The 15,855-nt window shown below is 39.6% G+C and overlaps 1 protein-coding gene across 1 annotated transcript in view; it reads right to left on the bottom strand.

Moving 5' to 3' along the window:
* Positions 1-15,855, bottom strand: part of RYR3 (ryanodine receptor 3) — a 609,228-nt gene that overhangs the window by 186,283 nt on the left and 407,090 nt on the right. Inside the window, exons 54-57 of the mRNA XM_018554200.1 lie at positions 8,233-8,379; positions 5,081-5,143; positions 3,581-3,656; positions 1,136-1,259 (exon numbers count right to left, since the gene is read on the bottom strand). Coding sequence (XP_018409702.1) covers positions 1,136-1,259; positions 3,581-3,656; positions 5,081-5,143; positions 8,233-8,379 — 410 coding nt within the window. The remainder of the gene's footprint in view (positions 1-1,135; positions 1,260-3,580; positions 3,657-5,080; positions 5,144-8,232; positions 8,380-15,855) is intronic.

The raw sequence follows: 15,855 nt of genomic DNA, 5'->3' as shown, positions 1-15,855 counted from the left end.
CCCCCCCAAAAAATGTTTAAGTTACACATAAAAAAGAATTAAAAAAAATAAAAAAATGTTTAAAGTCATGCGTCGGGGGCGCATACGTGCAAAAAAGACGATTGCGCCCATTACGCCGCACATGTTACATATCGCCGCGAACGTCGGAGTGAGAGCAATAAGTCTAGGGCCATCAATCACTGATAAGACTAAACTGATGAGCGGTAAAAGCTTTTAAAGCGTCGCCTATGGCCAATTTTGGGTATGGTAGTTTTCTGCATGTCGCAGGTGCGCGCAAATTTAAAGCTTGACATGTTTGGTGTCTATTTAACCGACGTGACCCCGACTTTTATATTTTACCAAAAAACTGGGTAATAATAAGTGTTTCCTAACATAATGTAAAAAAAACCTTATTTTTTTCAAAATTTTCAGTAATTTTTCCTAATTATAGTAAAAAATAAAACCCTTAGTGGTGATTAAATACCACCAAAATAAAGCTCTATCTGTCCCCAAAAAATGGTATAAAATTCATTTCAGTACAGCATGACGGAATAAACGTCAGTCAAAGTATCGCAGCGCTGAATACTGAAAAATGGCCTGGCCAGGAAAGGGGGTCTAAACACCTGGTTTTGAAGTGGTTAAGCATATTTAATGCAAGCAGCAAATTATTTTAAGTTATGCTATGTGACTATAGCTGGGTACACATTGCACAGCGTGACTGGAGGAATCTGTTCTACTTTTTTTTTTTTGTTCAGCCCACAGGTTGAACATAAAAAATATACCTGTGTATACTTATGTTGTTCCATAAAGCCAGTGAGGTGGTGTGTACAAGGATAGAGAACTTCTTTATTCAACCCCAAATACTATGTAACTATGTAACAGTGTCCCATCAAACATCATGATAGATAGATAGATAGATAGATAGATAGATAGATAGATAGATAGATAGATAGATAGATAGATAGAGACAGACAGATAGATTCTATAAGTTGGACTCGATGGACTTGTGTCTTTTTTCAACCTGACTATATAGATAGCTATATAGATAACTATAACATCATGATAGATAGATAGATAGATAGATAGATAGATAGATAGATAGATAGATAGATAGATAGATAGATAGATAGATAGATAGACTGTAAAGTGTATGTACCTGGATATGGCATATCCATTCACTTGAAGAAATTTGAAAAGTTCCTGGGCTTTTTCACGGTCCCTTGCCTTTTCTTTTGCTGTTAAGGTATCATAGGGCACCAACAGTGGGTGGCTCCCTGCACCTGCAGGAAACAAAATTGTTCAGTTGCTGATCAGGATGTCAAAGTATGGTGATTTTTGTTCCTATACACAGAATAGAAGTCATTGGGGGGAAAAAGTAGTTATTGTCAGGATCTGTATCTGAACCCAGGGTTACCAGTGTGTCTGACAGTGGTTCTTCCTACTGAGCCACCTGAAGCTCTGGACAGCTCCTTGCCTGATCTCTTGAATAATCTTGATTGATACCCAGTTTTGTGCTAAACTCTGAACTCCTCGCTACGCCCCTAGACTTCCTATTTAAGCCAAGTATTTTGCTTTTTGTTGCTATTGTTACACATGTGTACTGCCCTTGGCTCTCCATTGGCTTCTACAACTACTACAGCCTGTTAATAACCAAACACTTGCGCGCTATTGAGCTATTGAGCTCCAAGCCTGATCACAGGCAGTGTCAATCAGTATAAAAAATATATTAAAATTTGAACTGTAGCCTAAAAACAAAAACATCAAGCAGAAATGTTGTTAATACTATGGAGTTTTATTTACTGGAAATGTATGCTGCCACAAGCAGTCTGTTATTGTTCGCCATGTATTTGTGTCTTAGTACATCCCTACATTTTACCCCTACTGTTTTGTGTATATTGATACAGCCCCTAGTTAGACTCTCCCTGCCTCTCCTTTAGATTTTTTTTATCCTCTTCCACACTGTGTTAAGAGGGGTCTACACATGGGTTACAAGGTTTTAGAAAGGAATGTCTTTCTACCAAGGAATCACATACTCGGTGTTGTCAAGTCTGAATAATCTACATTGGATTCTACTCTGAGTCTGCTTGGTGAGTTGGACCCTGCTTGCGGATACCATCAGCTCAGAAGGTCGTCATACTGTCCGTACAGACTGAACCTTGGGATGTATGTGCAAATACATAAATCAGTGGTTGAGACAGAACACAATTAGTGAATGTGTACTTAGTGAATGTGGTGAAAACAAATTTTGCAAAGAATATCCAATTATGTACAAAGAAAATTAAAAAAAAAGGTATTTTTGCTTGCACATGATTGGATAATGAAAGTCAGCAGAGCTTCCCCAGATTCACTAAGCTAAGGGAAATACTTTGCAAAGTAAACAGCCTATTGGCCTTTAGTAAATCAACCCCTATGTCTCTGCTGCAATAAAGGCTTCTTACTTTGCTCCTCTCAATCTTATTTACACTGTACACAGAGCTGCACATGCACAGCTCAGTGCTGAAAAATTCAGGCATCTGCCAGGTTGTGGGATGAATTAACTTCAATAAGTAAGCATTGGCCCATCAAGACGACAAACCAACAACTCTGCACCTGGAAGTGTAAGACCAGGAGGCCCCAGAGGAGAAGATGTCGGCCCTGGGAAGGGAGCTTTCGGATGTCACAGTGCTGAAGCTGTGTGGTATATTTGCGGACTTTAGTTTTGCTTTAAACAAAGATTCTGAGCTTATGTGAAAAGCTGTCTAGGTGGACAGTAAGGTTAATTGAACCAAATTATTTATTTAATTTTGCAAAAACTTAAGTTAAGTTTTTAACTGATGGAGCTGGTAAATGAAGCAAACAACCTAATAATGTATTTCTCCATTACGATCCTAAAAAGATTTGAATGCAAATTTGGTCAAGTGTAACTAAAAACAGCTTTTATGTGGCCACACTATTTCTAAGCATAAATTTGGGAATGGGTCTCAAGTAACAAGTGTGATATTAGGTCTGTTAACTAGGCATAGTAGATATGGTGTCATATGTGGTGAATGTAAACCCCAATAATAAAGGCTTATTTGATATCTTTTATTCTGTTAAATATACAATTTTTTGTATTTTGTTATATCTGTTCAATAAGTGCTCAAAATACCTGTTTATTATGTCAGAAATTCAGAGCTGTCCTGTGTACACCTCCTGTGTTATCTCAAATAGTCCAATTAGTCCTCTTAGTTCTTTTTTCGGACTACAAAATAATTATTGTATATTTTGTAATTATAAGATTGGAGTATTTAAGTAGTTTAGCATAGACAACTGGGCAGGGGTTTCATTACTCTGTACACAAAAATGTTGTCTGTCCACAACAGGATTTAGGAACCAAGTTTTGTTTTCTTATTTGCAGGTCTTTAAAGGTATAAAACATATGCATATATTGCAAAGAGGTACTGCATATGTTTATTTTATGTTGCCTTGAAATATATTTTAATATTGAGAAGCAACCTTTTTATCATATTCCAACAAAAAAGTCCTGACCAGGACAACACCTTTCACTCCTGGAAGTGATGCCACAGACTTGGGACACATGCAAAAGGTATAGAGATATTTTTTTATGTATTATTTATTTCACCTTTAGTCTCCAACTCCGTCTTCTTCTTTTTTGCCCATATATTGTGGTAGTTTTCTGCCATTACTTCCACCATTCCCTGTACAAAGTCACAATTAAGTAGAACTTGAAATTTTTACAGAAATGTCTTTTAAATCTCCTAAAACACTGTTCTTTTTCCGAATATGGACTACATATACACACTTTAAACAATGTACATGGATCTCTGACTAAAAAAAACATATATCACAAAATGTGTTGAACTGGAATGCTTGGGCACCCTCTAAAATGAGTTAGCAGCATTGTTGTAAAGACAAGTTAGGGCCAAAATTTTCATATCAAATGTAAATGCGTGGGAATTTCTAGGACTGTTTTTTTTTTGCAGACATTGTTGGTTTCCTTCCATTTATTTAATGTCCTTTATGTTATTCCAGCAAAGGATTACCACTCAATTGTGATATGAAGCAATTCTTTATTATTCCATATTAAAATTTCTTTTTATCCATAGAAATACATGGTTATCCATAGAAATACATTTTACATGTCTGCTTGTAAATTTACAAATAATGTGTTTTTAAAGTGGACCTAAATTTAAACAGTGAAAATTGTATATGTTACAATGAACATTTACAGGGTTATTTACAAGAGGGTGGAGAGTTTGGAGAAGGCTGGAGAAGTGAACAATCTAGGACAACATAGCTGGACTGGAAATTGAGCTGAATTTAAGAATTTTTCAAAATCAGCCATTTTGGTCTAGATTTTTTACTTTGTCTGCCTTCTCCAAACTCTTCACCTTTTTGTGAATAACCTTGTTAAAAATGTTCATTTTAACTATGTAGTAGCCTTAAAAAAAATAATAAAAATAATAATACCTCTTGAAATAACAGTGTGATACCTGGTATGTGAGGGTACCCGGGCACTTGCAGCCTTATAGCTGTATATCCACAGTAGGAAATCCAAGACACTGCTTCCTCTGACTGCCAGTCTCAGGATATTTGGATTGAGATTGGGTGATGTCAACTGTGCTGTTCTATGACCATGCAAAACCTTTTCTCTACCAGGATGGCACTTCCGCACAAAGATGCAGTGCCTTTTGTGGCACACCTCCTACAGTTCAGTTTCTCATTATTACCTAGTAATCTAGAAATGTAACCAGCTGGCTATTTTCATAATGCAAATAAAGTGTTTTCATTTCTCATTTATAAAAAAAAAGACAAATAACATGAGACATGTCAGCCAATCCAAACAACAAACAAATCCTTTTCGCTTCTCCCCCCAAGAAATAATGATTGGATCACCTTATTAGGGCATAAACAGAGTTTCCATTTGCTTTGCTACATAAATAAAAGTTCCTCACAAAAAGTCAAATAAAACATTATTAGCCTCAAGAATGGTCTACAGTGATGACGTTTGACCCATGTAAGAAACATTCCTATAAATGGATAATTTGGTAATCCTAGATGTATTTATATAATTGTTCTCCAGGACAATTTATTGTGAACTTTGAGAGAAGAAAATGTATACCTGGAGCTCTCGGGAGAGGACAACATTACTCAGATCAATTGAAGCAGGAGTGTAGCCATTTCCCTGAAAAACCAAGCACAGGTAAAGTACATAATATATCATTATATCTACATTGCATTCCTTAAACTTCACTTCCCCAGTCTCTGTGTATAGCTCCTCTAACTCTGAGAATACTTAGGTCAACAGCTTCTATGAATATATTAAAAAGGTGCTCATGAACTGGATGCTTGTTGTCTGAGACCTGCAATGTTAGATGACTTAAACAACAAATGGGTCAGCTATGGGGCAAACTAGACTGATAAAACCTAATGTAGGCCATCACTACACAGTTGTATAGCAGATAAGGTTGAAAAAAGACATAGGGCGTTATTCACTAAGGAGCCAAAGCATTAAGCTGAGCGTTCGGCTAATCCTTCGGCTTGCTTCGGCTGCGGTTTAGCCCGTACAGCAGCCAAAGCACTCAGCCGAGCCGAAGCATATGTGTTTGGCTCGGCTGAGCTGAAGACACACCAGAAGTGGGATGAACGGTCTGCCGAAGCAGACCAGTCTCCCCGTATGTTGTGAAAAAATTGAATTGAAAAAAATGGCGCGGGGTTCCCCTCCTAAACCATACAAGTCCCTTTAGGTCTGGTAGAAATGTTAGGAGGGACGCCACCCAATGCCAAAAATAAAAGTGGGGTCCCCCTAAAATTCCCAACGAGGCCCTTAATCCCAGCCTCTTCCCCACACCCAGATGCCCCCCCCCCCTTCCTTGGGAATGAGTAAGAGATAGATGTACCCCTTACTCATTCACTAAAGAGTTTAAAATAAAATCAAATAAGCAGACCAGACTTTTGAAAAAAAATCCTTTGATTGAGCACAATACACAAAAACAGTTTTATTCACTCTGCTGTTCGGCCCCTACGAGAATAGGGGTGAACAGCAGCGAGTGAACTGTCGAACGTTTGCCTCAGCAGATCCAGATGTTGGATAGGCAGCTTAGTAAAGAACACCCATCGATTCATTCACGCTAACCTATGTGTATGTGTCCTCAGGGACATAAGATTAACAGCCACCATCGATTAATTAGTAGATAGTGATCATGTCTTCTCCTTAGCACCTCCTCTTGAAGGGAAATAAGTTTAATTTACTTAATTGTTCATTATAGCTGAGGTCCTCCAGGCCCCTTATTATTTTTTATGACCTTCACTAGACTCTTTCCAATTCTAAGACAATACCTCTGTTGATTGGTGACCAAAACTGGACTGCTTATTAGGTGAGGCTGAACTAGTGTTTTGTAAAGGGATGATAGTATGGATTTATCCATGGAATAAATACCCGTTTTAATGCAAAATAGTATTCTGCTTGCTTTGTTAGCAACCTGGTATTGCTTGCTATTGTTCATGGTCCACTAGGACCCTCAAATATTTTTCAATCACTGAAACTGTAACCCCTCTGAAAGAGTATCTTGCCTGCAAATTTTTAGCACTCAAATGCATAACTTTGTATTTTCCAACATTGAACCTCATCTGCTAAATCAATCAACCCATCACCTATTTTAGCCAGGTCTCCCTGTAATGTTGCTACATTCTGTGCCAAAGTTATTTCTTTGCATAATTTTGTATCATCAGCAAATACAGAATTGAACTTTTGATTCCAAGCATATTTTATAAGTTCATATAGTTTATATGCACATGTCTAATAAACAGTATTGGCCCCTAGATTGAACCCTAGGGCACACCACTCCCAACCTTAGCCCATTCAGAGGCTGAATAATCTACCACTATCTTTTGTAGCTGCTCCTGAAGCCATCTTTCTATCGTACACAAAACTCATAGTCCACTCCAAAAAAACGTTAGTTTTGTAAAGTAAGCTTTTGTAGGGTACAGTGTCAAATGCAGTGTTAAAAAACTCCAAAACGTTTCTTCTAAATTTGGAAACGTTTGGCCTATCACCTGTTGTTGTGCCATTTTACCAGATGGATCCAGAGAAGTCTGGATGTTAGATTTATTTAGGACAATAGAGTGCACAGGTATACAAGATATGATGGGCTGAAACTTCATCTATAATTAAATTAGGCCAAATACTTTGGAAGACAATTGCATGTATAGGCCTGATAACAATGAAACACTGGAAAACACCTTTCTGGCTTTTGCAAGCTTACATGCACACTGGAGTTGCATGAACATTGTATGTTTATGATATGGAGGTGGCAGTAAGAACAGCTTGTCGCAGGGGAACAGCAGTAATTGAGTAAGTAATTGGCTGGGTTGGGGGGAAGTTTGTTGTCTCTCTTCGCCAAAAACTGCCTTATGCCCACTCCATTAACATAAACATATATTAAGGAAAGCCATACATACATGTTTATTGCACAGCCTCTAGGTGGTCAGTTTATACCTTCATTATTGGTCACCCTATTATGAATACAGTCATAATTAAGGGATGCTTAGAACAAAACACAGACAGGTGCTCTGTAACCATTTACTTCTAAAAAAACATAAAGTACAACAAAAAAGGAAACTATCATATGCGTAAGATGAGCTCAGCCAAATCTACTAACAGACTAGGCTATACACCAGGATGGGTAGATTAATTAATCCAGATGTTCAGTGCTCAAATTTCTGATTTGTGGATTGACAGCTTGCACAAAGCTTGATTATCCACCAATAAGAAGATGCACATACTGGGTGTGTTTCTAAAAGTTCAGATTCCTTTTTGTAGAGGTATGTTAAAAGATCAGTTTATTTACAACTGATATTTTAATTTTTGGAAGATGATTTACAGTTAAAACAACTAGCAGTGTTGTATATCTCTCCAGTGATGAGATCATCCTTGAGCTTCCAGATATGACCACATGGAAAAGTTCTATTAAGGGGACCCAATATTATGGTTATTTGGGAATCCCCCAAAACATGCAGGAACACCAACTCTGCAAGATGTGCAGAAACAGACCAGGGAATTATGTCAAAGGCATTTTGCCACTGTGGTTCCAAATAGTTATAAGAAGCCAGTGGGTGACTCAGTCCATCTGTCTCTACCGATAACCGAAATATAACTTTTGAGGGAGCTGACCCTTTAAGGCTAAGAAAGGCATGATCTAGTTTTCTATGTTTAAGGTAAAAATGCCAAGTAAATTGTTCAATTTATGCATAAAAATAATGTTGATCTATTACCTGGCTAGTCTGGGATATACTGCGCATCTTTTCATTTTCCCGGTGCAGTGCCAGGGCTTCTCCTTCTTTAGTTCTTTCCACACTCCATCCAATTGCTAGCATGGTTTTCACAGATTCCCTTACAGGCCAACGATATATTTCTTTCTCCTGGAAAAGGACATAAATAATTTGTCACCAAGATACTGGAACAGTCAGATTGTACTCCTTGATACATGAATCTATAAATATTTACCACATGCTACCAATATGTTTTTAGGGTCAAAACCATAGAAAGTCATGGTGTTCTTGCTGAAGTGAAAGCATCAACGTGGATAACCTGCACAAGTTATGGTTTCCATTTAAATACACATAGCATCGGAAATGTAACCAACACAGACAGATAAAAGGCAAACTAGAGTTCACATACCCATGAACATATACAATTAGTAAAAATAGTAAATAAAAATACAAAGCCTCAGTTTCCCTATTATATCCCCAAAATGTTAAAAATGTAAGCTAGAGTAATTCAGCTTTCAGAAAATATATGTGGTATTGTGCGGCAATCCCACTGTAAAATTTGGTGTTATGATCACCCAGGACTCTCAGCCAGAGGGGTTGAGAGGTGTCAGAAAGCAAGGGTTTTTTTAGGGAAAGGCTTTTCAGTTCTTTCTGGATTCTGCTTGGGATCCTGCAAGCGGGAGATTTCAACGTGATTCAGGAGGGAAGAAAGCTCCAGTCCTGGGTCAAAGGTTTAGCAGTGACCAGCACCCAATGATTGTACAGGCGTGCACAACCCTTAAGGAGAGGGTGCTGGCTAGGAGAATTAGTTCCTGCTGGGAAATAGGAACAGACAGTGTTCAAGAGTCAGGACGACTCACCCAGAAGTCAGAGAGGAGACAGGTGAGCTCCTGGTGTGAAATAGGAACAGAAAGTGTCAAAATGGAGTCTGGTGCTGTGTGTGCTGGAGGCACACAAAGACAGCCAGGGAGATTGGGAGAACTGGTGAGGCTGGTAGAGCTGAGAGCCTGAGGGGGCACCAGTACAAATGCAGGACAGCACTACAGAGAGGACTGGTGGGTAAGAATAATTTATGTTGTTTTGCAAGCAGTGCATAGCTGTTGTACTGAGCAACCCCTGCGAGGGTATAAGATGTGGATGTGTGGACTATCATTTAAATAAAAGTGGGCTACTAGGCCCTTACAAATAAGATATTGCGAGTGGACTGCTTCCTTATAGCACTCACCATATCTGTTAATATCTCCAAAGATCACATATAGTACAGGCGTAAGAGGCATTTGAGATATCTAGCTAGCAGCTAATGTTTGATGTATACCATATGCAATAGACTGTTTACAATCTAAATGTAAGTCACATAGCAGACAATACTCCAAGTTTACAAAAATGGATTGTGCATTTTTCAGTTGTTGCATAAGTCAGTTTTATTAATACTTTAAGAACAAACTGGCAGGTTGTGCAAAGATAAAACAGGGTCTGGGATGTGTTTGAATCCCTTGCTTGCATACAGTGTGTATTCTTGCATTTTATTCAGTGAACTATGCCCTGTCCACATCAGCATAAGCCTTCTGTTCCAAAGCTTTTTCTTTCAGAGTTTCCTGATTTACTCCTCCAAAGCTAATCTAATGCACTCCACAATATGTTTTTGGTTCAGACATTCCCCCATCAATCTTTGAATAACTAGAACTATTCCTATCTTGTTGCCTTGCCTGACCAGAGCAACAAACACATAGTAAGAAAGACTGCAGTAAATACTTTGCTATTTTGTTATGCAGATCAGAGCAGTTCTGGTGATGCGTGCAGGTCCTTTTTAGGAAACAGTCTCCCTCTCTGTGGATGACACTCTTCTCTACTTGCGGGATATCAATACCTTCCTCTCTGCAGCCCTTCAAATTATATAATTTTGGTTCTTTTTATGGGGTTAGGATTAACTGGGATAAATCCCTTCTATTTCTGTTTGGTCCACCCCACCCCCCTCCCCCTTACTTTGGGTCTTGGGATTTAAAAATCTGGGGGTGGTGGTTAGGATGAACCTCTCTCAATGCTTTAATGACAACTTAGGTCCCCTACTTGTTTCCTAATGTCTAAATGTGCTGCCGAGAGATCATATCCACTGATACTTGTGGGACAGATTAATCTTATTAAGGTGCTTTTCCTTCCAAAATTTCTGTACTTCTTTAGACATACTCCCATAGCTATGCACAATTCCTTCTTCACTCATGGAGTACTCACCTCCTTTGTTTGGGCAGGACAACACCTGAGGGTGTCTAGGGTAGTGTTATGACTACCTCTGTCGGAGGGTGGATTGGCCCTGGTGTGTTGGTCACAGTCTGTTGGTGGTTCCCACAGTCCCTGGATAACTCGGCAGTAACTTTGGAGGAAGCTCTTCTGGGATCCTATGCAGAGCTTAGTAATCTGGTGTTTAGGGGGCCTAATTCAAATCCAGCTGTCAATAAGCCCATGCGTATAATGCATAGGGTGTGGACCCAGGTAAGGGGACCACACCCTCTGCATTGGTCCAACGTGCTTCTATCTCCCCTTACACCGCTTTATGGGAAAATCCTATGCTGCATCATCTTCGCACTATCCTGATCCCCAGTTGAGGGCACGGTATGGCATTCGGAGTATAGAACATAATATGCCAGAAGGAGTGTTGCACCACTTTAATAGACTTAAGTCTTTGTATTCATTTTAAAAATCAATATTTTGGGTTCCTCCAGCTATGACATGCTCTTCAGACCAACTGGGATGGCACAGGGCACCACACTTGGAGATCTTGTAGGGGGGGGGGAGAGAGTCTCCCCTTGGTTGAAATACTAGTGATCTATACAGAGACTCTTAATATTTAAAACTTTCTTGTTGGATTTGTCTTATTCTTGATGCTGACATGCAGCTGGTCATTTCCCTGCTTTGCTTCTCCTTCCCTTGCCCCCCTTCCCCATCACCTTCTTACCTTTCCCCTTTTTTACCTTTGTGCCCGGACTGGGTCAATTTATGGTAGTGTAATGAATGCCACGTGGGGGTATATACCCACTCTCTCAGAGTGTTATGCGGTGTGTTCCCTTTTATACTATTCATTTACTCGTGGACATGGATTGTGTTTATTTTGTCATTTACTGTTCTGGTTGGGGTTTTTTTTCTGTATTTCCTTTTTGTTTGTTCCTTTTTTAATTACAAAATAAAACTCACCTGGTAAAGAAATAGTCATAACTTTTAAAATTATTAGTCAAAGGCAGTAGACAAGGCTTTGAGAAAGGAACTCTTTGACAGTATGTATGTACAGTATGTATGTAGGCATGTATGTATGTAAACCCTTTCAATAAATGTATCTTATTTTCTCCTCCTTGGTCTGTTAAAGTGTACAGGGATCCCAACCTGAAAAAAGCAATTTCAGGGAGGTGACCTCTGCCCCCCCCCCCATCTGTGGGGGGATGGAGGGGGGGGGGGGTTGAGCACCCCACTGAAATGATGGCAGATAGCACAGGAACCAATATCTTCTTTGCTATCTGCAGGGTTTTTTTTAGTATTCTGACAGCTGCTGCCGGCAAAATAAAAAAAACCAGCATAGGAATGAATAGCTAGATTGCTATTGGTTATTTCAATTTGCAATATCCAATAGCAAGCTGGCTATTAGACCCGTTCTCTGCTGCTGTCAATCACTAGAAGAGGACCTAATGGAGGACTTCAGGTCCCCCTCTGCTGATTGACATCAGCAGTGGGCGGGTGAAATAGCTAGTTTGCTATTCGCTATTGCAAAGTGAAATAGCCAATAGGAATCTAGCTATGCATTCCTATGCTGGGTTTTTTTTTTTTGACTGACGGCGGCCCCGATGTTAAAAAAAAAAAACAGAGCAGGGAAAGGTTTACTCTGCCAGATCGAGCAGAGTAAACCTTTCAGGGAGAAAGTGTTTCTCTCCCTGGCAGCCGGGAGCTGCTATCTAATAGCGGGAGAGTCCCAGAGCGTCCGGGAGAGTTGGGATGTCTGAGTGTATCTATAGCCATTTTTTATTTTTTTTAGTTTGAGATAAAGATTAGGAAATTTAGAGTAGGGAAGTATTAGAACCAGGTTTTACTGCTCTTCAGGGCTCTGTTAGAAAGATTTCCTGTTACTCACTGTCTTTTCACCAGACAGGAAGTGAAGTAAACTCAATGATAGTAACACAGACAGAAGTAAAAATGCAGTAAAACCTGACAGAGTCTCTAATCCTTCTTCACTCTATCTTAAAAAAAAAAACAACAAAACAAAAAAAACCTTTGGCTATGATACATGTTAAATATACAATTGAAAATGTTTTGCTATATTTGTTCAATAAGTGCAGAATAATAACTGTTGATCATGCTAGAAATTCAGAGTCATCATGCATCCTGCTGTAACGATCGCAGCTGCGCTCCACCGTGGAACGCAAGCTGCGAGGCGGAAGTGAATTCGCCGATGCGCCCCCATGACATGGGTAGCTCCTCCCACACTCCTTCCCATAAAGGGCCGGAAGAGAGATCAGTATGGCGTTCCACTATTGCAAGTGAACGCCAGCTGACAACTGGAGATCCCTGTGACTGGACCATAGGACCTGTGGGTGAGAGGATCCCTCATCTACAAGGACATCTAAACAGCAAGTATCAACTAGTCTGTGACAGCCTGTCTAAGCTAGTGCTTACTGAAGTATTTGAACTTTCTATCTTGCAATTGCTGTATGGACTTCCTCATTAGAACCTGAACCACAACATTTAAAGGGAAAGCGCTATTACATCTCTTGCTTAGTAATCCTTACTGGAAGCTACTTATTGTATGAACTTGCCTAACCATACATAGCAGTCGCAACCTCGGTATGCAGTAATACCCTGGGGCAACTCGTGTGCAACCCCAATTCCCATTTAATTGCGGTATATGATGGTAGAGCTCCAAACTCTCCGCTAAAGATTTGAGAGTGACGCCTAGAGCTCGACCCTGAAGCCGTACCCTAAGAAAATATAACCTGTATTGGTAACCTCCGCAGCTGAGATTCATATCACCTGACCTAGGCATTACACCTGTGCACATTCCCAGGGTTATCTCAAGAAGTATAATTAGGCCACTCAGTTTGCATCTTTGACTACAGAATAATTAGTCTCTACATTGTGAAGATAATGAGAGGTGGAGTTAATCAGTAGTTTAGCAAAAATAACTGGGCAGAACTGATGCCATTCAGTCAACAAAAATGCTGCATGTTTTCAACCTACAATAGAAAGTTAAAAACTGAATGCAGATCACCGGGTATTTTTCTGTAATTGCAGGATCTTTAAGTGGATAAAATGTGGGGAAATCTGCATGTACTGCAGAGGATGTACTGCATGACGCTAAACTCAGGAGTCGAATCTTAAAAATACATTCAAGTACCCTAACTATTAATACTGTATCTTATTTGTGCATTATCCAGCTGTAGATCCTCAAATCATCTCTGAATTTATGCTGCCACTGTCCTTCCTGCTGGAGCGTGGCTACTTTTGTTTCCTGTGCATACTGTGAAGTCGCCACTGCTCCAAGCTCGCTCTTGTGAGGGACTACAATCTCAATGCAAATTATTAAACTAAATGTGAGATTGTAGTCCATCACAGGAGCAAGCTTGGAGCAGTGGCAACTTTACAAAATGCACAGGGAACAAAAGTAGCCACACACAGGGACCAAGGGGAACAAAAGTAGTCACCCTCCAGAAGGAAGGACAGTGCTGGCACAAATTCAGAGATTTTTTGAGGATCTACAGCTGAGTTTAGCACAAATAAGGTACATTTTTGTTGATAGTTAAGGTACATGTATTAAGTTTAAGATTTAACTCCTGAGTTTAGTGTCACTTTAAAAAATCAAGTTTCTCAACATAAGACACGGACTGGACCCGTGAGATATTTCTGTAGTTTACTTTCCTGGCCAATTCTTTTAACTCAACTAAAATCCTTCAATTTATATAAATTTCCAAGCACGCTTAAAGCACCTGAAAAAAGCTCACAAAATCCAGCAAACTGGTACAGATTTAAATTAAAACCCTTACTCCATGTAACTGACTTATTTCTACAGACAAAAATTTTACTAATTTATATACTGCTTATTTATTCACTATTTCTTCCTCTGTTAAAGATATTCACAGGGCTAGGCAATAACCAGTTGTAGAGAAAAGCTGAGATATTTTCTTAAACCCTATAAGAATGCTAATACTCACAGTCTACATTCCTTACAAAGCTTGTCTTCTCTATAGTCTGACAAACATGAAATGTTTAATCTTGATATTTCTAGTATGTTTTTGTATGGTATATAACTACAATCAAGGCACTAGTGACATTCATTTGGAACTGGTCACAAAATGATACAGATGAATGATACAGAGTTACAGCAGTCAGTGATCTGAGTGTTAAAAGTGAACAATAACATAGAAACATTCAAACAGCTCCTTAGTATAAGTATTTAAGCAAATTTAAAGTTGAAGGTTACAGTGCAACATTAACAAAGTGCAACATGCATTAGGGGAGGGATGGCCAAACTGCGGCCCTCCAGCTGTGGTGAAACTACAAATCCCATGAGGCTTTGCAAGATTCTGACAGCTACAGACATGACTCCCGGAGAGAGATGCTTCATGGGATTTGTAGTTTCACCACAGCTGGAGGGCCGGAGTTTGGCCATCCCTGCATTAGGGTGTTAATCGAGGGATCTTCTGCTGTGAGCATTATATTGTGACAGCGGCCGCGGTCCTTCTCATTGGGGGACACAGCATGATGATAACTAGGCAACCTAGGGACATCCAAAGCAGTTCAAACTGAAGGGCAGGCGTACCAAAAAAACACAGATGAACCAACCCAACAAAGGAAACCAAAACAAAAAGAAACCACTTGTAGTAACCACTTGTAGAACTTAGAAAATGTATGAACAGAAGACCAGTTTTCAGCCTTAAAGATCTGAGACATAGAGACCTAGTGATGAAAAACCCAAGAAGCACTCACTGCCCGACTGGAGTGCACTTTATCAGGAAAAGTTGAAGTTGAGCTGTGCCCTCCCCCGCCTTCTCCTCCGTGCCTACTGGATCACTGTGACACGCATCGGGGGAGGAGATCACAGAGGAGACACATACACACACACTGACAGCTTCCAGCTTGTCACTTCACAATAGAACTAAAACTGAGAACGGATGGTCGGTCTACCCACATGCGATGCAGCGGCTCTTTTTCTGTCTGCCGCTCGGGGCGAAAGGGACAGCTGCTGTGGACCCCTGTAAATTATGGGGCCCATGGCGGTTGCCCCTTTTGCCCCATGCTAAAGACGGCCCTGTATATCACTGAACTGCAGCTATACTTCATCATAATGAAAACCTACAGTTGTACTTCATTTTATTGTAGACATACTTTTTTTGTACAGCAGTTTTACTGCTGTTAAACTGTAATGTACTGCAGTTGTACTTTTACTAATGTACTGTTCATTAGATTGCAAACCTACAGTTGTTCTTAATTTTTCTGTAGTTTTACTTCATTGTACTGCAGTTTTATTGCAGTTGTACTTCAATTATAGTACAGTTATTTTTTTGTAAGGGACCCAGGCACTCCAATTGTTGTTTGGGAATTAGAGATGACGTTTTGATGTTTAGGGTTCATCCAGTCCAAAACACCCTAGAT

The sequence above is a fragment of the Nanorana parkeri genome, unplaced genomic scaffold (genome assembly GCF_000935625.1).
Source record: "Nanorana parkeri isolate BGI_ZX_2015 unplaced genomic scaffold, ASM93562v1 scaffold146, whole genome shotgun sequence".
Lineage (NCBI taxonomy): Eukaryota > Metazoa > Chordata > Amphibia > Anura > Dicroglossidae > Nanorana > Nanorana parkeri.
Note: the sequence above shows the minus strand (reverse complement) of the source record. Positions and strands in the feature narration are given on the sequence as shown.